Source organism: Cuculus canorus, chromosome 2, assembly GCF_017976375.1.
Source record: "Cuculus canorus isolate bCucCan1 chromosome 2, bCucCan1.pri, whole genome shotgun sequence".
Lineage (NCBI taxonomy): Eukaryota > Metazoa > Chordata > Aves > Cuculiformes > Cuculidae > Cuculus > Cuculus canorus.
This window is the reverse complement of record NC_071402.1, coordinates 161,617,792-161,645,349: the sequence shown is the minus strand read 5'-3', so window position 1 is coordinate 161,645,349 and position 27,558 is coordinate 161,617,792. Positions and strand designations below refer to the sequence as shown.

The following is a 27,558-nucleotide window of genomic DNA, read 5'->3' as shown; positions in this document are numbered from 1 at the left end:
GCCATGGTGTGGCCAGCAGGAGCAGGGAAGGGATTGTCCTCCTGCGCTTGGCGCTGGTGAGGCTGCTCCTGGAATCCTGGGTTCAGTTTTGGGCCCCTCACTCCAAGAAAGACCTTGAGGGGCTGGAGCATGTCCAGAGAAGGTGGTAATGGAGCTGGGGAAGGGTCTGGAGCCCAGGAGTTCTGGGAACATCTGAGAGTCCTGGGGCTGTTCAGCCTAGGGAAGAGGAGACTGAGGGGAGAACTCATCGCTCTCTGCAGCTTCTGGAGAGGAGACTGGAGCCAGGCGGGGTTGAGGCCCTTCTCCCAAGGAACAAGGGATGGGATGAGAGGAAACGGCCTCGAGTTGTGCCAGGGAAAGTTTAAATGGGATATTGGTATCAATTCCTTCATGGAAAGAGTGATGAAGCCTTCCTTGTCAGAGGCTGCCCAGGGCAGTGGTGGAGTCTCCGTCCCTGGAGGGGTTTAAGGAGCGTGTAGAGATGACAGGGTTCAGGGGGCATGGTGGGTTTGGGCTTATGGTTGGACTGGATGAGCTGAGTGGTCTTTTCCAATCTTAACGATTTCGTGATTCCATGAAGGAAGGGCCATTGTTAATGCATGGGTCGTTTGGTAGGAAAAAGACCAGTGGCTTACAGTGGAACGTGGTAGATGAGGAGGACATGGAGGGGATTCAATGGGAGGGCTACCCTGCGTAGGGACAAGGGACTCGGAACACAATGCCAGTGTTCTGCAGGAATGTGGATGAAGTGGGATTTTATCTGTTACAAGCAGATTTGGGGGTGCACTAAGAAGTGATGTGGGGTGGGAGCCTGGGGTCTTTGTGGCTGGATGATGAAGGTGGTGGCTCAGAGACTGAAGCTGGTTTCGCTCCGTAGGGTTTTAGGAACAAGAGGATATGGAGAGAAGGGGATCTATGAACCCCATTCCCTGTATCAGTGTCCAACCAGTGTCTGTATCTTGCAGATAGGATCCAAGTGATGTCTCCAGTCATGGAGCAACAGGGGGTGGGGGGAAGAGGGGACAAAACTGAGATGAGGAATGGATCTTTGATAATGTTAAGCTTGGGCTGTAAGTGCAGACTTGGAATACCGGAGGGGGAAGTAAGCTGGGACTTCATTTTGGACAGGAGACAGTCCAGGAATAGAGCGGCAGAGGGATGAATCATCCACATGGAGTGGAGAGGTGGCGTTAAACAGAAACGTAGGGCGAGCTGGAAGGAGCACAGAGGGAGAAGGGAAGGTGAGAGGTGGGAGAGACACCTGCAAACCATGGCACAACTGAAGAGGGGGGATGGGGCCAACCTTCTTGAGGCTGTGAAAGGAGCAGTGGAGAAGCAGCAGGAGAACCGAAAGATTGCTGGGACCAATGACGAGAAGGTCTTGTGGCCAGTTGGATTCCTGCAGGTGGAACTGGTAGGCCCAGGGAGCCCGGAGTCTGTGCCTGAAGCAGGAACAACCTCGTATAATTCTGCAGTGGGATGGTAGAGGGCATGGGGGGTCAGTGCTCGCCTTCCTGCCTGGGATGAGGGTGTCTGTCCTTCTGGGAAGCATCTATCCAACCAGCTGTTGGTGGTGGCACTTCTGAAGTCTTCCTGGCAGGCTGGAGAGAGATGGGTTTGATGCATGGACTATGGGGTGGGTAAGGAATTGGCTGGGTGATGATCTCGGAGGTCTTTTCCACCCAAGTGATTCTATGATTCTATGACCCTAGGAATTGCATTGCAATGTCTCAGTGTCCGAATGTAAACCAGCAATGAGTGGTGTCCCTCCAGGGTCCATACTGGGGCCACTCTTGTTCAATATCCCAGTTACTGACAGGGATAGTGGGATCAGTCCCACAGCTGGACTTTGCAGAGTGCAGGTTTAGACTGGGAATGGTGCTGAGTTGCATCTTCCCCAAAATACATATGGAATTGTCCTTATCAGCCATGCTTCCGACCCTGGGGAGAGTGAAACTGAATCCATAACTTGGATTTCTGTTTAAACAGTCCGTTTCATTTAACCCTTCCTCGCTGGATTGGCATCAAGCCAGATCGCCAGAGGTCACTTGTGGAGTCGCGTATTCCATTCCGGATGTGGTGGTGGCTTCCCTCTCTTTCAGTCATTCCCAAGTATCTCCATTGTTTCAATACTTACAAAGGATCAGCGTAAGCAGGGAAGTGATCCCGAACTTTTCCAGCCCGGTTGTTTGTGCCCTTTCATTTAAAACTGTATTAACGACTCTGATTTGTTGACGGGTTTGGAATCCCATGCTGGGCTCTCTGTATATATGTTTGTCTGCTTGGACGGCATTGGAGCAAGGACCAAGAGGCTGCTTCTCCCTCTGGGATTTGGGCAGCGGGAGCTGAATGCAGGTGCTGCTGTTTGGGAAGCCACTTCCTGTTGCTCTTGGCATTGTTTGAGCCGCTTTTCCTTAAGCCTCAACTTCCTATCCCGATTTTATGTACTTCCTGCCTTTGAGATCTTATTGACACCTGTTTCCTCCTCTTTATTCCACATTTTTCCCCCTTTTTGGGGGTATTTTGGGTGTTTCTAGAAGCTGCCTTGGGTTTTTTAGCCAAATTGTTATATTTTTTATAGTTTATTGGCTTTCTGGCTGTCTGATAAATCATAAAAATGTAAAACACCCAAACAACGACAAAATCTCCAAACAAAGCCACACACCCATTGGCCCGGACACTGAATCCGTTTTTCTCAGTGTGAGGTTTTCCCGGCAATACTTCTATTACCCAAGATGTCTGTGAAGGAGACTGTACTTGTGTGGACGCTGTCGGTTGGGGCAGTGGGAGCAGGGTCGCCGTGGGCTCTGGGGAGGTGGAATTGTCTCCCTCTGCAAGGTTGGATTCTGGCCGTGGGGCACATTGAGCAGATGGAGTTGCCTACAGAGCTGAGGAGCAGCTCCTGCTGATCCCGGTTGGGCTGGAATAGACCCCGGGGGGCTCAGGCTGTGGCAGAAATCCCCAACCCTGCTCCCTGCTTCCCATTCCAAGCGGTGGGTCCTGCCCTTCCCGTTGTCTCGGGATGGTGGCACCAGGCTCCACAGCAGCGCTGGTCCCAGCCCCGCGTCCCCTCCTCTCCTTGAGCTAATTCTGCTGGCCCCAAATCACTGTGGTGGGTGCCGGAATTAGGTGGCACACTAAGATAATTGCACAGTTAATGAGATTTGGGGTTACTGGAGCTGGTGGGATGCAGGCCCCACAGCCAGAGAGGACGATGGTGGTCGGAGGTCCTCGGTGTCCCCGTGCTGGCGCTGCCAGCCGCCGTGGCTGGGGAAGGGGCCGTGGAGAGGCGGCGTTCCCAGCTGCTCACTGCTCCGTGCCCGGGATGGGGGTATCGGATGCTGCGGAATGAGCAGCTGTGAGGGTCACGCTGAGCACTGCTTCAGCCTGCGGCTTCATTCCCGGTGGCACTGCAGCAGGGACGCCGGCACGTGTCTGGGAGCAGGGACAGCCTCCCTGGTCAGCATTCCGCGGATTACAGGGAGACCTCCTGCCCGCGTCACTGCCGGCCGGGCGCTCTGCCGGCAGCTGAGCGGGGAGGGAGCTGACACCTGGAGCTGCTGCGGCAGCATCCATCGGCCAGCCAGTGTCTGTCCGTCCCCCGACGCCGTGTCCGCGGGTGACTCAGCCTGTGGCGGCGCTGGGTGACTCAGCCGGCAGCCTCCCACGTTCCGCGCTGCTGTGCCTGACTCACAGCTGCTGCTGGGCAGAGGCACCCACCGGAGAGGCGATGAGAGAGGACGACAGGCAGGACGCAGGTAGTGGAGCAAACTGGCTGGAGAGAGAGGGACGGAGCAAAGACCTCACAGTGAGGCAGCCCTGCAGCTCAGCTGCCGAACCCATGGGCTGGGGAGGAGACCCCGGGGTAGATTTGGACTTCACAAGTGTCCTGGGAGCATCCCCTCCGCATCATTAAGAACACAGAGCTGTTGGAGCGAGCCCATAGGAAGCCACAGGGATGATCTGAGGGCTGGAGCACCTCCCATATGAGGACAGGCTGAGAGAGTTGAGGTTGTTTAGCCTCGAGAAGAGAAGGCTGCAGGGAGACCGTAGAGCAGCTTCCAGTACAGAAAGGGGCTCCAGGAAAGCTGGGGAGGGGCTCTCGATCAGGGAGTGCAGGGACACAACGAGTGGAGTGGTTTTGAGCTGAAAGAGGGGAGATTGAGATGAGATCTTGGGGAGAAATGTTGTGCTGTGAGGGTGGGGAGGCCCTGGCCCAGATTGCTCAGAGAAGCTGTGGCTGCCCCATCCCTGGAGGTGTTCAAGGCCAGGTTGAATAGGGTTTGGAGCAACCTGATGCAGCAGGAGGTGTCTCTGCCCATGGCAGGGGGGTGGAACTGGACTGGCTTTGGGGTCCCTTCCGACTTAAACCATTCCATGATCCTCTGATCAGCATCCATTCCCATGTCTGGTGGCCTTGTTGTGAAGCAGACTGGGCCTCCTGTCTGACATGAGTAAAGGTGGCTCCAGGGCTCAGGGTGCTCAAGGGCTGTGTGTAGGGAGCAGCAGGCGCGAACTGGAGGTCAGAGAGGCTCCCTGTGTGCACCTCCATCCCAGGGAGATCCCTGCGGAGGTTGGAGGAGGCTCTGGCCTGGAACACACCTGTCTTTCCTGGTGGATCAGCTATCAGCATAGTTTTCAGCCCCACTTGTGTGTCTTGGTGTGGAGCTTTGTCAGCACGAGGGTGGCCATGGCTCCATGCGGGCCCTTCCTGGAGCAGGGTGGGCTTCCTGTGTCCCACAGCTTCTGTCATGCATAATGACTTCCCTGCATCTTCCTCAGTTCTGAGCACTTCATCTTGGAATTGGATTAGAATTCCTGAGGGGGGAGTTTGCTGTCCTCGAGATTGGGACATTGCTGTCCCAACCTGTTGGGAAGGGCTTAGAGTGGGTTGATAACCATGGCAGGGATTTGAATTCTGGGCAGGTTTCCACTGCCTGTCGAGCACGGAAAAGGCACCTGATAGCCTGTGGTATGGCAAATTCCCTCTCGGGTAGCCCATTGCCCACCATCTGCCAGTTCAACCGTGCCCTTTTGGACCTTGGATTCCAGTGTAATGGCCAAGAGAAGAGCAGCTCCTTGTGCCAGACTGTCTGTATGCATTAGCTATGGGCCATGCTAACTGCACAGAGCACCGAGAGATGATTTTGGGGTGGTGACCCCTTGAAGCAGACCTCTGTCTGGGCAAACAGCAGAGAGGCAGCTTCTCTTCACTGGTGGGAGATATTTCTGTGTTATCCAAATGCTTCCTGGGCACGGGCACTCTCCTGGGAATGCTGTGGTCTGTTTCTGTCCCGGTCTATCTCATCATGGACCTCATGAGGGAAAGGCTGTGGATGTAGTCTTCTTGGACTTCAGTAAAGCCTTTGATACAGTTTCTCACAGCATTCTGCCTCAGAAACTGTCAGCTTCTGGACTGGACATGTGTACTCTCTCCTGGGTTGAAAACTGGTTGGATGGCCGGTGGTGGTAAATGGAGTTAACTCCAGCTGGAGGCCAGTTACAAGTGGGGTTCCGCAGGGCTCGGTACTGGGTCTAGCCCTGTACAATGTCTTTATCAATGACCTGGATGAAGGCACTGAGTGCACCCTTAGCAAGTTTGCGGATGACACTAAGCTGGGTGGAAGTGTGGATCTGCTGGAGGGTAGGGAGGCTCTGCAAAGGGGTCTTAACAGGCTGGACTGCTGGGCTGAGACCGATGGCATGAGGTTCAACAAGGCCAAATGCCGGGTCCTGCACTTGGGGCACAACAACCCTATGCGGTGCTACAGACTAGGAGAAGTCTGGCTAGAAAGCTGCCTGGAGGAGAAGGACCTGGGGGTGATGGTTGACAGCCGACTGAACATGAGCCAGCAATGTGCCAGGTGGCCAAGAAGGCCAACGGCATCTTGGCTTGGATCAGAAATGGCGTGACCAGCAGGTCCAGGGAGGTTATTCTCCCTCTGTACTCAGAACTAGTGAGACCTCACTTGAAATACTGTGTTCAGTTCTGGGCCCCTCACCACAAGAAGGATGTTGAGGCTCTGGAGCGTGTCCAGAGAAGAGCAATGAAGCTGGTGAGGGGGCTGGAGAACAAGTCTTAGGAGGAGCGGCTGAGAGAGCTGGGGTTGTTTAGCCTGGAGAAGAGGAGGGTGAGGGGAGACCTTATTGCTCTCTACAGCTACTTGAAAGGAGGTTGTGGAAAGGAGGGAGCTGGGCTCTTCTCCCAAGTGACTGAGGACAGGACAAGGGGGAATGGCCTGAAGCTCCGCCAGGGGAGGTTCAGGGTGGACATCAGGAAAAAAATTTTCATGGAAGGGGTCATTGGGCACTGGAACAGGCTGCCCAGGTAGGTGGTTGAGTCACCTTCCCTGGAGTTGTTTAAAGGACGGGTGGATGAGGCGCTGAGGGGCATGGTTTAGGGGTTGATAGGAATGGTTAGACTCGATGATCCAGTAGGTCCTTTCCAACCTAGTTATTCTATGATTCTATGATCATCCAGCCTGGATGGTGCCATCATCTCACCTCACTGGGTTTGCAGTCCCAGGTTTCCGAAGGCTCCTGGTGCTACCTGGGTCGTTCTCTGCTCTGGTTTCCTGAAGAGCTTGTGTCTGCAAGGCGGATGACGACAAACGGGGATCATCACCACAGCTCCGTGCCCTCGTTCTTTGCGTTGACCATAATGATCTCTGTGTCAGGAGAAAGCAGAGGCTGTCGCCTCTCCTTGTGCCAGCAAATGCTCATCCAAGTGCCCGATGCCGTCCAACAACTCACTCAGTGAGTCACAAGGCTTTTCCAACCGCAGAAGCATCAGGGAAGCCTTGGTCAGCAGGGCTTCTGTGCACCGGCCAGAATCAGGTGCTGATGTGCAAGCGCTGGATTCAACTGCCATCAATCTTGGTTAATCTCTTTCCAGACAATGGGATCAAGGGCTCCCTCAGTCAGTTTGGAAATGACACCAAGCTGGATGGGAGTGTGAATCTGCTGGAGGGCAGGAAGGCTCTGCAGGTGGATCACGCCCAGTTGGATCCATGGGCTGAGGCCAGTGGGATGGGCTTCAACCAGACTCAGTGCTAGGTCCTGCACTTGGGCCACAACAACCATGTGCAGCTCCAGGCTTGGGGAAGAGTGGCTGGAAAGCTGGCTGGAGGAGAAGGCCCCGGTGGTGCTGGTTGCCAGCAGCTGAACACATGCCAGTAGTGGCCTAAGTGGCCAAGGAGGCCACTAGCATCCTGGCTGGGATCAACCGTGGTGTGGCCAGCAGGAGCAGGGCAGGGATCGTCCCCCTCTGCTTGGTGCTGGTGAGGCCACACTTGGAATCCTGGGTTCAGTTTTGGGTCCCTCACTCCAAGAAGGTCCTTGAGGGGCTGGAGCGCATCCAGAGAAGGGAATGGAGCTGGGGGAGGGTCTAGAGCTTCTGGAACTTCCATCTCCTAGCACACGGAGCTCTCTGGAAACCTCTTGGACTGGTGCAGGAAGGAAGAGTCCTAATGGGACAGACCTGCCATTGGTGCTCTGTGCATGGCTGGATGTGGTGGTGGGGCTGGAGAGCAGCTCAGCTGCGGCGTGGGAAGAGCTGGTGCCTCTCCCAGCACTGGAGACTGGAGCACTGACGGGTTCAGCCGTTAAATACCCGGTGCTGGTGATTGGCTTCAAACCAAAGTCTCTAATTCTGCTGTTTCCATGGAAATGGAGCGATCGTGTGATTGCAACGTAAGGCTGGGGTGGGAGCACTCCAGTCCTCTGGAACCGCAGCCCCTTGCTTCGTTCCCACAATTCCTGCTCTGAGGGGTGGTGTCTGGCTGCCTAGGCTGGGCGGGGAGGCACAAACCAGCCCTCATGCGGGTGTACGGATACCTCTTTTTGGAGAGGTGGTCCCAAATCCCTGCTCGTCCCCTGGGATCATCACACAACCTCTCTGGGTGCCTGGAGTGATGATGCTGCTCGTGCTGTGTTGGCTGAGCCGGCTGCCATCCCAAGGGGCTGGGAATGCAGAAACGGGGAGAGTGGCTGTGGTGGAAGTGGCACCACATCAGTCCATGCCTCTGGGCTCCTCTGGCGTTGGTCCTGGCTGGAAGGGGAGTGCGAAGTAGGCTGGATGAGCATAGGAAGTGTTTGGTTTTCTCCTTTGGATGTGAGAGAGCCAAGGGTGATGTGATCGGGTCTGAATCGCTGATGGCTTTGGTTTTGGTGTGAAAAGATGGGGAAGAAGAGGTGGGGTGGTAGCTGGTCTTGATGACTGGGTGCAGGTGGGGATGGGACATATGGACTCTGCAGAGCTTCTCCTGTGGAGCTCCCCCATGGAAACCAGCGTCTCCAGAGCAGATCCCTTCCCTTGGAGAGCTAGCACCTCCAGCCCGCTGCTCCTCCTGCTGCCTTTGGCAAATGCCTTGGCGCATCTCTGTTTGTTTTGGGATGCTGCGGAGCAGGAACTCGGAGCCAACCTCAGCTTCTGTGGGTGAAGGTGGATTTGGACTCATGAAACACAAATCATAGAGCTTACTGGTCTCTTTGCTTTCCTGCAAGAGTTTTACTGCTGGGCTTGCGGATGGAGCTGTAACATCCTGTTGGCTTTGGAAGACTGTGGATTGTTGGAAGGGAAGAGGAGCCCGTTCCTTCCCAGGATTTGCTCCTTTCTCCTTTGGGCACTGAGGCATCACCCAAGTGTAAGAGGGAAACTTCTGTGTGAACCCTCCGTGTAAACTCCTGATTCCTTTGTTCCTATGTGTGAATTTCCGCCTCTGCTGGTTTTCCCGTCAGCCACAGTGGTTTCAATGCTGGCGCAATGTTAGGGTCTGGAGCACGAATCCCATGGGAGTGGCTGAGGGTCCTGGGGCTGTTTAGGCTGGAGAAGAGGAAGCTGAGGGGAGACCAACAAGCTCTCTGCAGCTTCTGGAGAGGAGGGTGGAGCCAGGCAGGGTTGAGGCCCTTCTTCCAAGGAACAAGGGTTGGGACGAGAGGAAATGGCCTCAAGTTGTGCCAGGGGAGGTTTAAATGGGGTGTTGGTATCAATTCCTTCATGGAAAGAGTGATGAAGCCTTGGCAGAGACTGCCTAGGGCAGTGGTGGAGTCTCTGTCCCTGGAGGGGTTTAAGGAGCATGTAGAGGTGGCACTTTGTGACAGGGTTCAGGGGGCATGGTGGAGTTGGGCTAATGGTTGGACTGGATGAGCTGAGAGGTCTTTTCCAACCTCAATGATTCTGTGATTCTATGATTTCTCTTGGGAGTTGATACTGGGAGCCCTGGCTCTGTCCAGCCTGGAGAGGGGATCCTGTCCATCGATCCATATTGAATGGGCGGGGAGCAGGGGCTGGACTCTGCTCAGCGCTGCCCTGCACCAGGACAGGGGCACTGGTGCAAAGCAGAGGCTGGAGAGTTCCACCTGGACATGAGGAAAACCTTCTTGCCTGTGTGGGTGATGGAGCCCTGGGACAGGGAAGGTGTGGAGTCTCCTCCGGAGAGATCCAAATCCACCTGGACGTGTTGCTGTGCAGCTGCTGGAAGTGACCCTGTTGTTGCAGGGGTTGGACAGGATGAGCTCCAGAGGCACCTTCCAGCCCTGGCCATTCCAGAATTCGTGGATTCTGTGAGCAGTGAGAGCAGCTGCTCTTGAGGGGCTGGATCCCCCTCATCTGGATGTATGTCTCCAGGCAGCAGGAATTGTCTCCCTGGATGAAGGAGCCAGCCCCTTGATTCCAGCCCTGAGCCACGGAGCTCAATCTGCTCTCCCAACAACGCTCTAATAGCTGGAAAAATGTATGGCTTTGGCAGCGCCACCTTCTTTTTCCTGAATTTCTGGGTCTTGTGTTTGCTGAATCTTCCAAAAATACCGGCTGAGTGTGGAAAGCAAGCATGGAAAATTTCAGCTGGAATAGTCAGTTTGGCAGAGCTGAAAGTCCTGGAGTCTCAACTGCTGGCAGGGACGGTTGGACAGCCTGGACCACATCCCTGCCAGTAGCTCTGCCTGCATCCACAGGGGCCTGTGGGGCTCCATGCGGGATTCAGCCCATCACCCAGCTGATGCTGTGCCCGGGGTGCATCTGAATAACGAGGCTGTCACGTGATTCATCGTTAGCAGGGAAAAAGGGGATATTGCGGAACATAAATCCGCAATGTGAAAGGGAGCACATGGAAGGGATAAGCCCTGAGCAGCAGCCTGATCATGGAATCTTGGAATAGTTTGAGCTGGAAGGGACCTTAAGGATCATCCATTTCTACCCCCTGCCATGGGCAGGGACACCTCCCACTGGATCAGGTTGCTCCAAGCCCCATCCGACCTGGCCTTGAAAACCTCTGTCTTGGTTATCAGCAGCAGGGAAGGTTTGAGGTTTGTTGGGAGCAGGAATGTCCTATAATGATGGTGCTGGTCTGAACGGGCTGCTAGTAGCCATGCAGTATCAGCATTCCCATCCCGTGCTTGGGGAGAGGAAATGTTTCCCCTGGAAGTGTTGAACAGCAGCTCCCAGTCTGGGTGTGTTAATGATCCGGGCAATGCGGGGGGGGGGGGGCTCATGGCCAGAGCCCGGGGGCAGCTCCCTGCAGAGGGCTCCGATTGCTGGGCTGTTCCGCATGAGAGGACAGCCGAGCCAGGAGCAGGGGGATTCTGTGACCGCCTCTGACAGAATAAATGGGATGGATGGCACTGGTGTTCATGACATAGTTATCCTGATATCGATCCTGGGAAAGCAGCTGAGCAGCCGGCATGATCTGACTGAATGGAGGATTGAAGCCAAGTAACCAAGTCCAATGGGATCCCTTTTTTCCATAACATGGAGCGATTAGGAGCAGGTGCTAATGAGTAACGAATGGATTTATATTTCTTTAGGATGTTTAGCTCAGGACAGAGTGGCTTTCTGATGGACAAACGTGGAATGAGATCAAGGATGAGGACCTCTGTGTGCAGCTGGGTTGCGTGGGATCTGTTCTGCATCTGGGAGCTTTTGGTGTTTGTATGGATTGCTGGGAACAGAATAATCCAGAATGGAGATTGAATTCCTAAAGATAACGTGAAGTGTCAAATCCGGGAGGAATCCAGGCGGGTTGACTTTGCTGGAGCTGGTGGGAGCTGATGGAGTGTCTAGTGAGCCAGGGCTGGGAAGAGTCAAGGAACTGGGCTCTTTGGAAGATGGGTTTCCCATGTGGAGCTATAGAGCAAGCTTTATGTGTGTTGTTATCCGTAGGGAGCGTGGTGGGACAGGAGGAGGCTTGGCACCAGGATGATCCCTGCCTGGTTCTGCTATGTTTGTGCCAGACAAGAAGCATTGGGAATGAGGGAGGGATCAGAAGGACTTGGGAATCAGTGGCCAGAGCATGGGTTGACCCTAGGGAATGGGAATTGTCAGGAAGTGATTTGGTTGGACTTATGGATATTGGTAAGGGAGCAGGATTTGATAGGGATCACTTCGTTCTGCAGGTGAACGGGCGATCAGAGGCTGCATGCGAGAGACGCTGGCAAAGGCAGGAATTTGGGATGAGGGGGCCGGCGATGGTCACCTTGTCTCTCCAGGGCCCAGAGCAGTGGGAGGTGAGTGGGCAGGGGTGTCCCACATGCCAGGGGTGCTTTGGGTACCAGCATGGGACCAACCATACACCCACCCTTTGGATATGGATAAGGATCAATGGGATCCCCTCTCAGTCTTCCCTTCTCCAGGCTGAACAGACCCTGGTCTCACAGCCTTTCCTCCTAAGAGAAAGGCTCCTCCTTGTTTCCGTGGCCTCTGCTGGGTTCTCTCCCGTCATTCCTTGTCTTTCCAGAGCTGGGGAGCCCAGACCTGGGCTCTGGGAGCACAGGCATTGAGCAGGAGCCGTACTGCTGCAGCACTGGGCTGCAGGCACAAGGGTTACAGTGCTTGGGTGGGATTCATCTGGGACAGCCTTGCATGCTGGGACGTGTGCGGGGAAATAAAGCAGGAGCAGAGAAGCTGGAGACTCCATCAGTATGGCTTTGTTCCTAGGAGCACAGTCCCCATCCGATGACTGCATCCAGCGCTTCCCATTGAATCCAGATCGTCTTCCGATGCCCTTGCCTAGGTTGCATCCAAAAGGAATGGATGAGAGGGAGCTGGGGGGCCCTTGGTACTTGCTTTTGGTCTCTGAGGATGGATTCCTTCCTCTTCACTGTGTTGGATTCCTAGGATCTGGGATTTTGCCACTGTAATAAGCCCTTTCTGCCCAGGAACGTCTTGTTCATCTGCTGGCCTCTGGCTCCCAGTGGACATGGAGCTCCAGTCTTCCTGTGGGTGATCAGGGATTATGCTGGGCTCGGAATAAAACTGGGAATGGCCCCACTCAGCCCATCTGGGGCAGCATCTGTAGGCTCTGCGGCTCTTACTGGTGGCTGTGCTGGGGTGGGAAGAGGCTCTGGGACTGGTGGAGAGGGCTGCACCCCTTTCGCTGCTTCCCAGCTCCCAGCTTTTGGGGGGACGTGTTTTGGGTGGGACAGCAGCTCCATAGGACACAGGTGGGTTTGCAGGTCAGCAGAGCAGTATTCCATGTGTCTCTTCTCTGTCTCTGGCATTGTCCAGCCTTCACCAGCCCCATCAGTCTCCTAGTATTTGGGTTTGCAGCATTCCCAGTTCCCATGGAAGCTCCTTGGTTGTTGGATCAGGGCCAAGGAGAGAGCAAAGCCCTGGGCTGGGAGGTTCCCCATCCTCCCCAGAGTTGCTGCTCTCCAGCTTTGCCAGCACGTCCCCTCCGCCCCTGCTGATATCCCAAGGGGATGCCGGCAGGCCCCGGCAGCATTGCAGTGATCGGCAGGATGCTGCAGCATGGTCCAGAGCTTTGGGTGCAACTGTGCTGGATGTGCTCCAGCTTTGGGCTCGGTTGTCTGGGAGAAGAGCAGCTGTGGGGCTGGAAACCATCAAGGACCAAGAGAAGAGCAGGAAAGGCTGGGTGCCTGCGGAAGAAAGCCAGAATTTGCCCAGAAAGCAGGGTTGTTCTTCCCATTCTGAAGTGGTGGAGTGGGATGCCGGACAGTTGGAGCTGTCACTGGTCATTCCTGAGATCCTGGGGACTGGTGTGGAAAAGAATCATTAAACCTGGAGCGCTGACGTGATGAATATTTTAATTCAAGCCTCTGATCGGGGTTGCAGTAAATGCAGGATTAGAAATGCACTGGAATAAGTTCTTGGTGCTGTGTCCAGTGCCAGGTGCCTGATGACACCCCTGGAGAAGCAACTATGGTTAAGGGCTCGTAGGGCACTGCCTTTGGGATCTGACTCTGCCAGCACCGGGCACCTGGTCCGAATCCATGGATGGGAGAGCCCTGCTGCCTTTGCCGGATCATCGCAGGGTGCAGGGAGTGCCCTGCCTAGGAACTACTGCTTGGCTTTGGAATTTCAAGTCTCTTGACTTCTCCGTCCTGGGAGCATCAGTGGGAGATGATTGTGAGTGAGATTGTCTCTGGTGGCCGGCATCCTGTCTGCAGGGTCGGCTCTGTGCTGGTGCCGCATCCTCTTTTCCGATGGCACTGCTCTCCTGCTGCCTCCAGTCCTGCAGGATCTGTGGGATACCAGCCTTCTCCTCTGGGCAGTCCATGGCACCTGGGTGTGTTCCTGCTGTGTCCCTCTCTGCTCTGTTGTTCCTGTAAAGCCCAGATTTGGCTTCTGCTGTCGTGAGGTAAGGGTGATCCCCAGCGCCAGAGGGATCTGAGGAACTTCTCACCCAGAAGCTGCCAGGTCAGAGGCTCCCAGGCTTATGGAGAAGGTATGCTTGGAGCTCCAGGCTAATTGACTGCATTGGGAGTTTGGGATCCTTTTCCCTTGAAGCTGTACTGCCCGAATCACTATGAAGTCACATCCTGAGGGATTTCTTGGAGCAGTAGGCCTTGCTGGTGTGTCCATCACCACAGTGGGGAGAGATTGGAGCCAGCAGTGTCCATGTGTGTGGCTCTGCTGCCGTCCTTCCTAGGCTGCCTTGGGATCTCCATTGAGGAAGGGGGAATTTTCCAGACCCTTCCATCTCCTGGCTGCATTCCCCTCTGGATTTATTTACCTGCCCTCCATGTTTTGTTCCTGTGCTGCCCATCTTGTGGTTTCACCCTTTTGGAATTTCTCTCTTTGTTTCCCCTTTCCTCTGATGCCTTTTGGAACGATCCAGAGGATTTTCATGGGTAAAAAAGATAATTGTGGAAGGGGATTTTAAATCTGGGGCGAGGGGGGTGGGCATGAGGACCTGGAGAGGTCGCCTTCAGTCCTCTTCCCAAATACTCACATGGGATTTATCTTGGAATGTTGAAATACCATGGAGATTTCCCACTGTCTGGCTGGATCCCATGGATTCTTCCAGTACCTGCAGCCTCGAGCATCTCCTGCGAGGCTGGGGAGGAGCAAGAAGGATGGATCGGTACAGCCTGGGAACAGCCTGGGGCATGTGCTGGCCGGACAGGGCTGCTCCATGCATCAGAGTGGAGGGACTGGACTAACGGCAGCCAGCGGAGGCTGGGATGGAGTCAGGGCACTGGAATTAGCATCCTTGCTGGCGGAAGTGCTGGAGGGTAGGATAATGAGGAGTGGTCTCTGCCTTGATCTTGTATTCTGCCCAGGAGGTGACATCTCCAAGCCTTAATTTCCAGGGCTTCCCTATAGGATTGGGCTCTGGACCAGCTTAGGAAGTTCATCTCTGTGTCCCTCTTGCAGTGCGTTGGCATGGGACCAGTGGCACGGCTGTCTGTATGGGATCCAGTGCACAGCCACCCTTATGGAATGCTGCTCTGGGCTGGAGCTTTCCTGCTTTCCTGCTGGTATCTGCCTGCTGCCAGGGTGCTGAAAGCTTACAGCTCCATCCATTCCGGGAATCTCATCCCTCCATCCCCAACTGCCGAGGCATTTGTAGACAACACTGTGCCTGTCCTGTGCCCACGCTGGATGTGGCTGCAGACTCGGGCCCCTCTTCCAAGTGGCAGTCCCGTTGGGAGTGGGGAATGGAGTGCAGCCATCCAGTCCTCCTGGCTGGATGTGCCCATCCAACAAGACCTTTGTGCCTGGAGGCAGCGGGAGCAGAAGCATTTGCGCCAGCTGGGCCTGGGAAGTGCAGTGGAGTGTTGGCCTGGTCCTGGTTCTGGATTCTTTCCCATTCCAGGGCTCCACCCGGAGCTTCCTGCTGGGGAGCAGCCAGTTCCTGACGTTCAGACCATCTTTCAGCACAGCTGTTGCTCGGCCTCATATGGCTCCTCGTTAATTTAAGACAGATGTTCGTTGCCATAATATTTGTAGCAGGAGAGTGACTCAAAAGCACTGGTGAGAGCCTTTCCCACTTCCCAGGTCAAGGTTGGGAAAGCAGGATGTCCCTGTTCCATCCCAGCTTGTGGAGCTTGTCTGCTTCCAGAGAGCTGTGTGGCACCTGGGACTCCGGCAGCAGCTGGGTGTCTGGATCATCCTCTTCTGTTTGCATGAGGTGCTCACATGGCACTGGTTGGACCTGGCGTGATCATGGAGCAAATTCCCAAAGCAGAGATGCTGGAAGGCACTGGGGCAGCTCCATGGTGGCGGTCATGGAATGCCAGTGCCCGCAGGTTTTCTGGTCTCCTTCTCAGGAGCCATTTCGGCCAGAGCCTGCAGGCATCCTCTGGAAGTGCTCCGCTGCTGGAAGCTACATCCAAGGCTCTGCTTCAGGCTGTTCTATTTCAGATGGGTTATGTTCCTCAGGATTATATCAATGGATACAGCTCATGGGAACCTTTGGCTCTCAACAGGTGGAGGAGGTAAAGCTTTCGCTGTGCTGTGGCTGTAGTAAAGACTGGTGTCTTGGATGCACTGATGCGGATGTTGGAGGTGCTGGAGCACTGTCAGGGGCCCCAGCTGGGCAAGCACGGAGAGTGGAAGGGAATGCCTTAAAAACATGGATAGCTTTAAGAGCAGGATCTGAGGTGGGAAGTGGAGGAGATAGCATCAGCCGAGGGGAGGTCTCTTTATGTCCTGGCCTGTTTGAGGTTGTAGGGAAGAATGTGATCTGTTCTTCTGGGTGGCTGATACTGGTATGGCAACAGTGACGGCTTTGGACAGGGAATTCGGACAAGGTCTTGGGAGGAGATGCAGGGCTGCAGCAGGATAAGGGAGGCTGTTGGGATGGATCAGATGGTGCCTGTCTGAGGGATCTGCGTGTCAGGTCCCACCTTGGAAGGGCAGCATGTGGAACGTCATCCCTTGGAATCCTTTTCAGCAGGTATTTCCATGATCCAGTGATGCCTTCCAGTCCAGAGCTTGCCAGGATGTTTGAAAAGATGAGATTCCTATGGAAGGTTTTCCAGCCAGTGTTGTTGCACCAGAAGTTAAACCTGCATTTTGGCAAGGGATGAGTGTAGGTGTCTGTGCTTCCATAGGGGAACAGCTTCCCATCCCTGGGAGCGAAGAACAGTGCGAAGGACAATTGGGAAGGAGCTGATGAGGTCTCTGGTCTGGTTCCCTGCCCAAGGGCTGGTCACCTGTGTTGAAATTCCTGCCGGTAGGAATTCTCTGGTGTTGGAGACCCCTTGGTCTCCACAGCTGGTGTCAGCCAGTGTGCAGCGCTCCTTGGGAGACGTCTCCTTGTAACAGCTTCCTGCAGAATTCCTTGCTGGAGACAGGGTATCAGGGGACATAGATGAGGTTGGATTCAGTCTGGCAGCACACGTCCTGGTGACCTTGGCACAGATGGCATAGCTGCGGATCTGGTGGGGTGCCTGACGCTGTCTGCTCGACTTCAGGCATTGCCGCCTGTCAACTCAGGAGGGAGCAAAGCTGGATTTGCCCTGTCTTCCACCCGAGGAGCACTGGTATGGGGTGGGGAGGGAGGGAATCCCTGTGTTCCACATCGTGCAGCACTGCTGGATTAGGGATTTCACTGTTGGGAAGGGGCAAAACATCTGAGGGAAGAGCAGGAGCTCAGGGAAGGGGGGGATCTGCTGGGTGATGGCTCTGGCATGGGGGCAGTGATCCATGAGTTACGGGGACGGAAGGGAGGTGGCTGCAGCACCTGTAGGCTTGGGAAAGGACAGAGAAGGGAGAGGAAGAGGCTGGACTGATGTGCTGGCTGTGCCATGGTAAGGGCTGGATGTGGTGGGATCCAGTCATGTCCTAGGGCTGCAAGTGGTGGGCAGGGCTGGATGCATCCTAGAAAATGGAAGAGGAGATGGGATGTTGGTCAGGAAAATCTTGGAGGTGGATGAGAGTTTGGAGAGAGGCTCAAGCCCAAAATGACAGTGGGATTTGGGAAGAGCCAAGGCAGTGGAGGCAAAGATTCCTGGATGAGGAGGGGGAGAAGGAGCTGCTGGTGTTACAGTGTTTCCTGGAAAGCCTAGAAGAGGCCAGAGACCTCGACTGGAGTAGCAGGCAGAGCTTCCTGAAAATAAAAATAATTTAAGGTGTGTTGCATCCAGGAAAACCGCTGCTCTGAAGCGAAGCCTGGAAGGGTGGCAGAGCCGAACGGTGAGGTTTTCCATGCTCCCAGCATGGGACCTGGGAATAGATGGGGTTGGCGTGTCCTAGTAGCAGACCTGGGGATGGATGAGGTCAGCGTCTCCTGGTACTAGCCTCTAGAATGGATGGGGCTGGTGTCTTCTGGTACCGGATCCCAGGGGTGGATGGGGTCGGTGTCTCCTGATACTGTACTCGGGGTTGGATGGGGTCAGTGTCTTTCAGTATCACATCCTGGGGTTAGATGAGGTCCATGTCTTCCGGTACCGGATCCCTGGAGTGTATGGGGTCGGTGTGTCCAGGTACCAGATCCTGGGGATGGATGAAGTCTGTGTCTTCTGGTACAGGACTCTGGTGGATGAGGTTGGCGTCTCCTGGTACTGTATCCCAGGCATGGATGAGGTCTGTGTCTCACATCACCGGACTCGGGGATGGATGAGGTTGGCATCTCCTAGTACTGGACTCAGGGATGGATGGGGTTGGCATGTCCTGGTACTGGACCCAGGATTAGGGTGGTTTCCCAGGATTGGGGCCATTTCCCAGTACTGGACCCTGGATGGGGGGGCGGTTCCCGACACCAGGGAGGTTTCCCGGTACCGGACTCGGGATGGGGACTGTTTCCCAGTACTGGACCTGGGATGGGGCGGTTTCCTGGTACCAGGGGCTGGGATGGGGGCTCCTCGTGCCGCTCGCCCCACAGCCGCCAGGGGGCACCGGTCGGCAGCGGCGCTCGGGATCGCAGCGCCCCCTGGCGGCCACGGCTGGGAGCGCTGAGCCACGGGGGCTCCGGTACCGGTGCTGGTACCAGTCCCCATCCCAGCCCCGGTACCGGTTCCAGCTCCCGCTGGGCAGTGCAGGCGGCGCTTCCCGGCTCTTCGCGGCTCCCGGTGCTGCCCTGGCAGGGCCCATGCCTTGCTGAGCAGTGTCGGGGCTCTGTCCCTGTACCGATTCCAGTCTCAGCCCCGCCGTGCGGTACCGTTCCCAGCCCCGTTCCCCGTTTCAGTCCCGGTCTCGGTCCCAGGCGGGCGGTCCCGGTCCCAGCCCCGCTCCGCTGGCGGCGGAAGGGGTGACCCTGGTCCTCCCGATCCCCTCGTGCCCCGGCCCCGTTCCGGGCGGATCCGTGCATCCCCGCCGCTGGAGCCGAGACCGGGCGCGCCGGTCCCGGGCGTGGGGACGGAGGGGACCGGGTCGAAGTGGATCGGGGATAGAGGGAACCAAAGCGCTCCCAGTCCCGGGGGTGAGGACGAAGGGGAACGGGAGCGGGGCGGTGCCGGGGAGCGGGGCGGTCCCGGCCCGGGGGTGGGATGGAGGGGACCGGGGCGGTCCCGGCCCGGGGGTGGGGGTGGAGGTGGAGGGGAACGGGGCGGTCCCGGGGCCGGGGATGGCGGGGACCGGGAGCGGGGCGGTCCCGGGGCTGAGCCCCCGCCGCGCCGCCAGCCTCTGCGAGTCGCTGGACCTGCAGGGCATCCCGGTCCAGCCCCGGGAACGGCGGCCCCGGAGCTTCTGCGCGGCGGGGAGCACCGGGAACGGCACCGGGAATCACACCGGCACCGGGCTGGCGGACACGGCCCCGCCGCCCCGCGCCCACGGCGGCTTCTTGGGGCTCCTCCGCCTGCGCCCGCCCCGCCGGGAGGGCTCGGAGGGGGCCCCGCTCCCCGGGACGCAGCAGCGCCCGCGCCCCAGCAGCGTCGCCTTCCCGCCCGCCAGCAGCCCCGGCTTCCTCCGGCAGGGATCCCTCTGGGGCAGCCGCCGCTGGAACCTCTTCGGGAGCAGCGGCCGGAGCAGCCCCAGTCCCAGGAGAAGCTTCAGCTCTCTACGGAAAAGCTTCAGCTTTCGCCTGCGCCGTGGCCACGAGCTGCGGCGCTCGGATTCCGGGGGGCTCCTGCGCCCTGCACGGCTCCGCACCAAGAGTGAGGGCGACGCGAGCTCCCTGCACACTTGTCCCAGCAAGCGGGATCTGCTCTACCCAGAGCTGGGCAGGGGCGGTGGGCGGCTGCACGCCGAGCCCGGGCAAGCGGGAGGACTCTGGAAGCTCCTCACCAGCCGCTTCCGAAGGCGAGAGCGCGGCGGCAGCGCCTGCCCCGGGGATCCCATCCTGCTGGGCAGCGACGCGCTGCGAGTGCTGGGTAAGGCCCGTGGGGTGGGCAGCCGCGGCTCATCCTGGAGTTCCTGGCATGGAAGTGGGCATTCAGTTGCGTCCCAGTGCTCTGCAGGGTGGGCAGCTGCGGCTCATCCCAGAGCTCCTGGATCAAGCATGGGCATCCGATTGCATCTGGGAGGTCCGTAGGGTGGGTGGCCACAGCTCATCCTGGAGCTCCTGGGCCAGGAACAGGCATCCAGTTGTATCCTGGTGCTCCATTGGGTGTGTGGCCATGGCTCATCCTGAAGCTCTGGGAATGGGCATCTGATTGCGTCCCAGTGCTCCGTTTGGTGAAGCTGGGCTGTGGTGAGTGAGTGCAAGCATTCCTGGGGTCCTTCCATGCTCCAGCAGCCGGTGGCCATGCCAGAGGAGCTGCAGCGTGGCTTGCTGTGAGGAGATACCATGGGGAACAGGTTCCCTTGCCAGCCAGACACCTGGGAGTTGAGCGTGTGTGTCCTGTGTCCATCTTTCTGCAGCAGCATCCGAGGGAAGGGCAGGGAGAGCTGAGCCTCCTGCAGTGGGGCTAGGAGAGCAGAGGGAGCTGAAATCCCGCAGGAAAGGGAGAGGGAACCTGTGCAGGCTCTGAGCAAGTGCTGGACTGTCTGTGAGCTGTCTGGAATGGCACAAGGGGATCAGGGAACACGGACACGTGCCTGCACCTCCTCCCCTGTGCAGCTCCCTGGTGCCAGGCTCTGTCTGAGCAATGTCGGGGGCTTTCCTGGGGCCGAGTGGAGGTTTGGGAGCATGGCTGTGCTCGCCAGGTATGAAGCAGCGCGTGGAGCCATGGTGGCATCCCGAGTGGCCTGGCAGAGGGACAAAGAGGGGACGGGAACCCCCGTGGGGCCTGGGAGTGTGCTGGGAATTGCTGGAGGAGCTGAAGTTCGGCTTTGCTGCTGTGGGCTCCTCACCCATGTCAGACATTTGGGAGCCATGTTGGGACCACACTGCTCCGTTCCCACTCTCACAGTGTGCCCGGCTGCCTCTGCGGAGGGGAACACGCAGGGCTGGGAGTTGAGGATCCGCAGGCTTTTTAAGGCATCGGACACTGGCCTGTGTGCAGGGAGCGGTGCTGAGATGGGCCAAGATCCATGCTCTTGGGGCAGCCGCGCATTACCATCGCTTTTCTCTGGAGTCCAGGCATTGCACAGGCTGTTCCCTACTTGGCTCGTGTGCCAGAGGGATGGATGGGGGCTGGCGGGCTCCTGAAGGAATCCGCACGTTCCTGTGGCAGTGCCTGCCCAGGAGCTTCATGCCAGGACACTTTCCAGGAGAGCTGGGCTCTGGGGAGCAGCTGGAGCTCCATGGGTGCCATGCAGAGAGCTCAACAGGCTCATTCCCACCAATCCTCCTTCTCCTGCAGTTCCAGGGAAAGGTGCTGGGGGATCGGGACGGGAAGGTGGCTTTCTGTGAAGGGCCAGGATGCTGCCGACGCTCTCCTCCCGGGAGGCTGTGCTGCGGGCAGGGGCGCCGTGGGCTGGGTGCTGGCTGGGTGGCGAGAGGTTCCCAGGAGAGGGGAGGCTGCGCTCATGGCTGTGGAATGTGGGTGTATCCGGGCAGGGAGGGCCGGGAGCTGCCCTGCAGCGGGGGGCCTGTTCCTGCTTGCCGGCGGCTTCCAGCAGCAGCCAGCCTGGCAGCCGTGTTCCCAAGGGAGAAGCTGAGGTTGAGTGCATGTGTTGGTGTCCTCAGCCCTCACCTGGCTGCTCCACTGGGATGAGCTGGGGATCCCCTTGAGTCCTACTGCTGGAGAGCCTTCTGACGCCTTGCTGGGAGCACCGGGAAGACTCAAAGCCCTTTCCAGCAGTGCCTAGCCAATATGCACCCAGTTTGCCACCATGGCTCCTGCTGGAGCTTGGGAATGACCTTTCCAGAGTGCCGCTGGAACTGTGTTCCAAATCCAGCCCAGCGTGTTGGAGCTGCAAAGCTCGTGGTCCTGTTTGGTCTTCTCTCAGGACACTGGCTTTGTTATTACTTGCATGGCTGTGCCTGGTGGAGCTGTGTCCTCTTGGGATGAGTGAGATGTGAAGCTGCAGTGGTGACATTTACAGACCAGATCTGTGTGGCTCCTCCACCCTCTTCCCAAGTGTATCTCAGCTCAGCACGTTGGTCCCTGGGCTCTGGCTCACTCCAGTGGGAGCCGTGAACCTCTAAGCCAGGACTCTATAGACTGGAAATGCGCAGCCTTCGTATGGCTCCAGTGTGGGTTTGTTGGATGTGGTGGATCAGACATCTGCCCTGTTCTTGTTCAGAAATGATCCTTGCTGGCTGATGCTGTTCCTAACACCCACTCCACGTTTCAGGAACTTGGATGTATTATTCCAGTACTGCCCACCTTAGTCCTAGGAGAGCTGTGAATACAGCCCCAGCGCACCCTCTGAAGGGGGTTCATCTGTGGATACCAGTTCATTAGGGAAGACGGACTCTTGGAGTGGGAGAGCAGAGTCCACACAGAGTCTGGCCAGCAAGTACTCTTGGAGTTGGAGAGCAGAGTCTATGCAAAGTCCAGCCAGTGAGGACAGACTGTGGGTGAACCTGGCCAGCGGTTTGGAGGAGCATATTCAGGTACCAGTTGGTGCGGATCCAAAGAAGCCCTCTGGTAGGCACAGGCTTGGAAGAACTGGGGTGGTGTGGGATTGGAGTTTTCCCTGTGCAGGGAAGGATCATGGGATGGGTGCAGCACCTCTGACAGTGAGATCTGGACTCTGCAGCTCACAAACATATTCCCCTCTCCCAGAAAGAAGCCTTGCTTTTCCAGGTCCTTTGAGGTAACTATCTTTTATCTCCGGTTTGGCCACGTGGAGGATGAACATGTAGGGATGAGTGAGAGGAGACAGTTAGGAGAAGTGTGAATGGAGTTAATTGTGATTGACATCATTTCCTGTCAGTATTGGCCTCAGCTTAGCTGGGAGCATTGAGGTGGAGCATGGATGTTGGGATGGGTTTGGAGACTCCACCTTGAATGCTGAATTTGATCTGGTGTCCACACTGCAGAAGAACTGAAGTCTGGAAGGTATTGAGGAGGGAGCTGTTAGGATCCCATCTGGAATGTCCAGTTCTCCAGAGGAGATTGGAGGGAATGTGGGCAGAGGAGTTCTGATTACAGGCATCCACGGCATGAAGGAACTTTGGATCCATAAGATGAGGGAACTTTGGGTAACAGTGCCTTTTTCATCCTAACTTGCCTGTGCTTGTGTGGTGAAATGACTGGAGCTGAGGTTGGACGAATTCAGAGTGGGATTTTTCCAGCGAGGGCTCTGCAGAGTTCTGGTGTTAGGGAAGTGATCAGTTATCCGTCTATCCACATCACCGGCTCTGCTGGTTTGTCCCTTCCAGCTGTCAGAGCAGAGAGGATTTGGGATGATTCTTTTTTTCTGCGTGTGTTTGAACATGGACTGGGCACTTAAGTGATAAAGTCTTAAAATGGGAATCTTATGGACTCTGCACACTGCACAGCATGCAGAATATGATGGCACCAGCTGCTGCCGTCTGCGGAGCAGATGAGGAACAAGGGCAGCAGTTGGGAATCATGCCCTTGGTTCCCAAGGGTGTGCCAAATCCTTTCACTGCTGCAAAGTAAATTGCTGGAGAGCTAATCTGTGCTGCAATCATCTCTTGCTCAGTGTGTCCATGCTGATGGAGCTCTCTGGCAGCCCGTGGAGAAGTCTCCATTCCTGCTGGCATTGCTGGGATGGAGTCTCTGTCAGCCTGGCCTGGAAGAGGTGGCTCTGCCCAGGCATGTAGCTCTGCTGCCTTTCCATCCACGTGTGGACACCTCGGAACATGGTCACTGTGGGCTCAGTTGTGTTTGCTTGGCCTCTGACCTGATTTCCTGGCTGGCTTTAGTGTCCAGGGTTTCAGCATCCAATTCCATTCTGCAGTGGCTTGGATAACAAGTTGGTTAATTATTAGTTGCCAGATGTGTCTGGCAGCAGCGCTTCCGAAGGACGAGGCAGCAGAGCGGGAGCAGCCGGGGTGAAGAGTCCCTTTTGCTCAGCTGATCCCTTCCTCCTCCCTCCCGGCATTGCAGCAGCAAGCGGATGCGAGCAGCAGTGGATCAGAGCTGCCGGGGCTGAATTCCCACGGAAGGAGCTGTTGCATCCCAGCCTCTGAAGTGTGTGACGCTGACTGTCCCACTGCTGCGGGCTGCTCCGTGGGAACCGCAGGATGTCGGCTCTGTGGAGTCCCGGCTCTATCATACCTGGTCTTCCTTCATGGCAGGGACTGCCTGCTTCCAAACTTCCACGTGGGATTATGTCTTCTGCCTGGAAATGTCCATGAGGAAAAGTAGCAGAGTTGGCCAGAGTCTCCTTTTCCCGGGAACGGTCAGGCTGATGCCTCTTTCAGCTGGTTGTCTGGTGTCCTGGAGGCACCATTAGGTTCTGCTGAGGCTCCTGGCGTGCAGGCGGTGCTGTGAATCCACTGAATTCTGAGGTCAAATGCACCTGGAGAAGGAGTTCCTGTCAGTCTGGGCTCTACTGTGTTATGGGATAACAGGGAGAAGAGAGGGAAGAGTGTTTTAATGTGGAATAACCAAAGGATACAGCTTGTCCAGCAGTGGAGCTGGTCAAGTAAATCCCTGCTCCTTGATTCCTCCAGGAACTCCGGTGATGAGGGTTCCTCAGGATGTTATCCCAGCTGGAAGCAGCCGAACAAGAGCTCTGGCCGTGCATGGATGCTGACCTTCCTGCCTGGATTTCAGCTGGTGCTGTGGATTGGGTCAGGTCACTGTGGGCTTGCTGAGCACTTCCATGTGGTCATTGTTTCACTGATGGCAAGGCCTGGCCTCTTCCAGTAGGGAAGGGTGTCCTAGCGGCTGGCATCTCCCTCTGGCATCTCCCATGGCAGGAGCACCACAGTGGGAACGGTCTGGCAGACCTAGAGGGAGCAGTGCTGTCGGAGGGTGCTTCCCACAACCAAATCAACTCCATGGACTTGAACCATCCTTGTGCTGATTGGGGGATGTGACAGGAACAGAGTGGATAGGATTGTCCTGATAGGATTTATACTGACAAAATGCCAGAATCTTCCATAGGCTGCATTTTGGGAGCAGGCGATCAGCACTTGGGATGGACAGAGCTGGCGCCAGCGAGCTGTGTCAGCGCTTTCTGGCAGCCGGGACTTGGCCAACGGCTGTTTTCGGTGGTTGGGAAACCACTCTGGAGGTGCCGCTCTGGCAACTCCGTGGGTGTTATCCTGGCTGCTGTGCCTGCTCCCGCTGGGAGCTGCTGGCGGAGGAGCCAAATGAGGGCTGGGAAGCGGTGGAGGGGCCTCTGTGTTGTGGGAATAGCTTGAAAACCGAGGGATGGGATTGTCCCTGTGGGCATGAGGGGTCAGGCGATGGCAATGCTGTCCAAAGAGGTGGTGTGGTGCCGTGAATGGATGCACTGGGAGCAGGTGGGAATCTCCTAGTTGAGTGCAAGGGATTGCCTGGGGCGTGGAGCAGCTGGGCTGTGGGAGGACCGAAGCCCGGCACAGGGACAAATCCAACTCAGTTGTGGCATGGATCCTCGCCTGATGCATGAAATGGGTTTGTGCTCCACATCCTCCAGCCTTCCTGGATTCGCTGATGTTCTTGAGGACCTTATCCCAGAGGGAATGGTGTAGGTCAAGGCCTTGTGTTTAGTAAATGGCGATTCTGCAGGTGCTGCTGCATCTTCTGGTACTGGTTCTTCCAGTGTTGTGACCCAAGACCGAGGACACTGATGCCTCCTGGTTTTGAGGAGCTTCGGCTCCCCGGAATGGTTAACGAAAGGCTCTGGGTGCTCTGTAGGAAGCTGCTCCAAACCCAACCCTGAAGCCGGTTGTGCAGGATCATGGTCCTCCATTCTGTGAAAGACCGGCTCGCTAAGGAGTGAGCTGGATGTTTGGGAAGCGGCCTCAGAGGGCACAGTGCAGGACACTGCGGCGCTCTGCCTGGATTTCACGGAAGCCTGGAAGCTCCCAAAGAAGGGTCTGGAGCCCAGGGATTCTAGGAGCGGCTGAGGGCCCTGGGGTTGTTTAGCCTGGAGAAGAGGAGGCTGAGAGGAGACCTTATCACTCTTTGCAGCAGCCAGAAAGGAGGTTGGAGCCAGGCAGGGGTCGGGCTCCACTCCAGAAGGTCATGGGATAAGATGAAACAGCCTAAAGTTGTTCCAAGGGAGGTTTAGATTGGATATTAGGAAAAATTTCTTCATGGAAAGTGCTGTCAAACTCTGGCAGAGGCTGCCTGGGGCAGTGGTGGAGTCCGCATCCCTGGAGGGGTTTAATATCCGTGTGGATGTGGCCTTCAGGGACAGAGTTCAGTGGTGGAATTGGTGGTGCTGGGTTTACAGTTGGACTCGATCTTAAAAGTCATTTCCAAACTCAACAATTCCACAATTGTGTGTTTTCCTATTAAGTTATTGGTTGTTTTAGTGAAGATTTTACCTCTGCCTAAAAAAAGGAAGGAGAGGCGAAGGACAGAGGCTGTGGAGAAGGGCAGGGATAGGACGAGAGGGAATGGTTTTGAGCTGAAAGAGGGGATATTGAGATGAGATCTTAGGGAGAAATGTTTTCCTGTGAGGGTGGGAAGGCCCTGGCCCAGGTTGTCCAGAGAAGTGGTGGCTGCCCCATCCCTGGAGGTGTTCAAGGCGAGGCTGGGTGGAGCCCCTGATCCAGTAGGAGGTGTCCCTGCCCATGGCAGGGGGTTGGAACTGGATGGTCTTTGAAGTCCCTTCCAACCCAAACCATTCCAGGATTCCATGTGGATTCCTCACGACCACCGGCAGCTGGAGCAGGCTCTTCCCTATGCATCTTCCACTGGATGACAGGACGAGGTGGTCCAAAGCGTCAGCTGGGAGATGGAAAAGGTTGCAGCCATTGTGTGTTCAACATTCCCTGGACAGCTGGGAGTGCAGGAGGATAAACCGGGATGGAGTCGGTCACCGACCGGCTTCTGGCAGGGGTGAAGATCCTGACACTGCCCTTGGATTCTGCCTGGCTCTGCTGGCATCTCCTGGCCTGCCCTTGTTCCAGCCTGCTGTGCTTGGCACCGCACAGGGTGAAACACTACTACTTGGCAGAGCCACTGGCTTGCCCAGCCGGTTTGGGTAGTGCCGGTGCAGCTGGAGAGCTGGGATGCACACCAGGAGCTCGGTGGTGGGGCTGGGGCTGCTGGAGAGCTGGGGTGCGCATCATGAGCACGATGGTGGGGCCGGGGCTGCCAGGAGCAGAGGCAGGCAAGGAGGAGCTGCTGGGATGGGGATGGAGCAGCTCCAGAGCCACGTGTGGTGACCTTGGGTAACTTCAAGCAGTGGTGGTGCCCAGGCCTTCGTCTTTCCTCGCTCTTGCAGTTAGGTCTGGTGGATCCACCACTTCTCCTTTGAGTTCTCCATGTCTGCAGTGTCCATGTCCATGAGTTCTGCAAGTTTATTGCTGGCTCCCAAAGGAGCAGAGCTCCCGCAGATCTCAGGTCTCCAAAAATCCATTGTTATTGACACACTGCAAGTGCTACTCTACTGTTTCGGCTCCCACTTGGAAGCCATCAGGCTTTGGGTGCAGGATGGATGTCCCCATCCAAGGAAAACAAAGGACTCTGGTTGTGAGGAGTGGCTATTGGCTGTTCCTGGTAGTCCAGGTGCTCTCCAGGCCCTCGCTCCTCCTCCGGTGAACCTGGATTTATTTGGGAAGCGTGTTGTTTGACCGGCTCCTGGAGCCTGTTTGGATGGGAACACAGTTTGTGATTTCCATGGAGGAGCGTGGGTGTTCCTTGTGCCGCTTGGAGCCGTGCCTGGCTGCCACGGTCTCCTCAGGCCTCTTCCAGTGCTCTGCAAATTATGGATGCGTAATTAATTGTTTTCACTTTCAATTACAGACAGAGATCACAGCATCTTGTCATCTGTGTCCAACGCACTGCAGTGTAGTCCTCGCCATTCCGTTTCTTGCCCTTGCTGTTCCCTGCCCTCGCCATTCCCTGCCATCACCATTCCCAGCCCTTGCCATTCCTTGCCATTCCATGCCCTTGCTGTTCTGTTTCCTGTCCTCACCATTCCCAGCCCTCGCTGTTCCCTGCTCTTGCTGTTGCATTCCCTGACCT

General features: G+C 56.5%; 1 protein-coding gene across 3 annotated transcripts in view; it reads left to right on the top strand.

Moving 5' to 3' along the window:
- The window catches only part of AGAP3 (ArfGAP with GTPase domain, ankyrin repeat and PH domain 3), a 116,770-nt gene that overhangs the window by 9,185 nt on the left and 80,027 nt on the right, over positions 1-27,558 (top strand). The window contains exon 1 of one of the 3 annotated variants that reach the window (XM_054058405.1): positions 3,551-3,758. The exons of the other annotated variants lie outside the window; for them this stretch is intronic. Within the exon in view, the coding sequence (XP_053914380.1) occupies positions 3,731-3,758 (28 nt within the window). The 5' untranslated portion in view covers positions 3,551-3,730. Of the gene's footprint in view, positions 1-3,550; positions 3,759-27,558 lie in introns of those variants that run through there. 3 annotated transcript variants of the gene reach the window in all.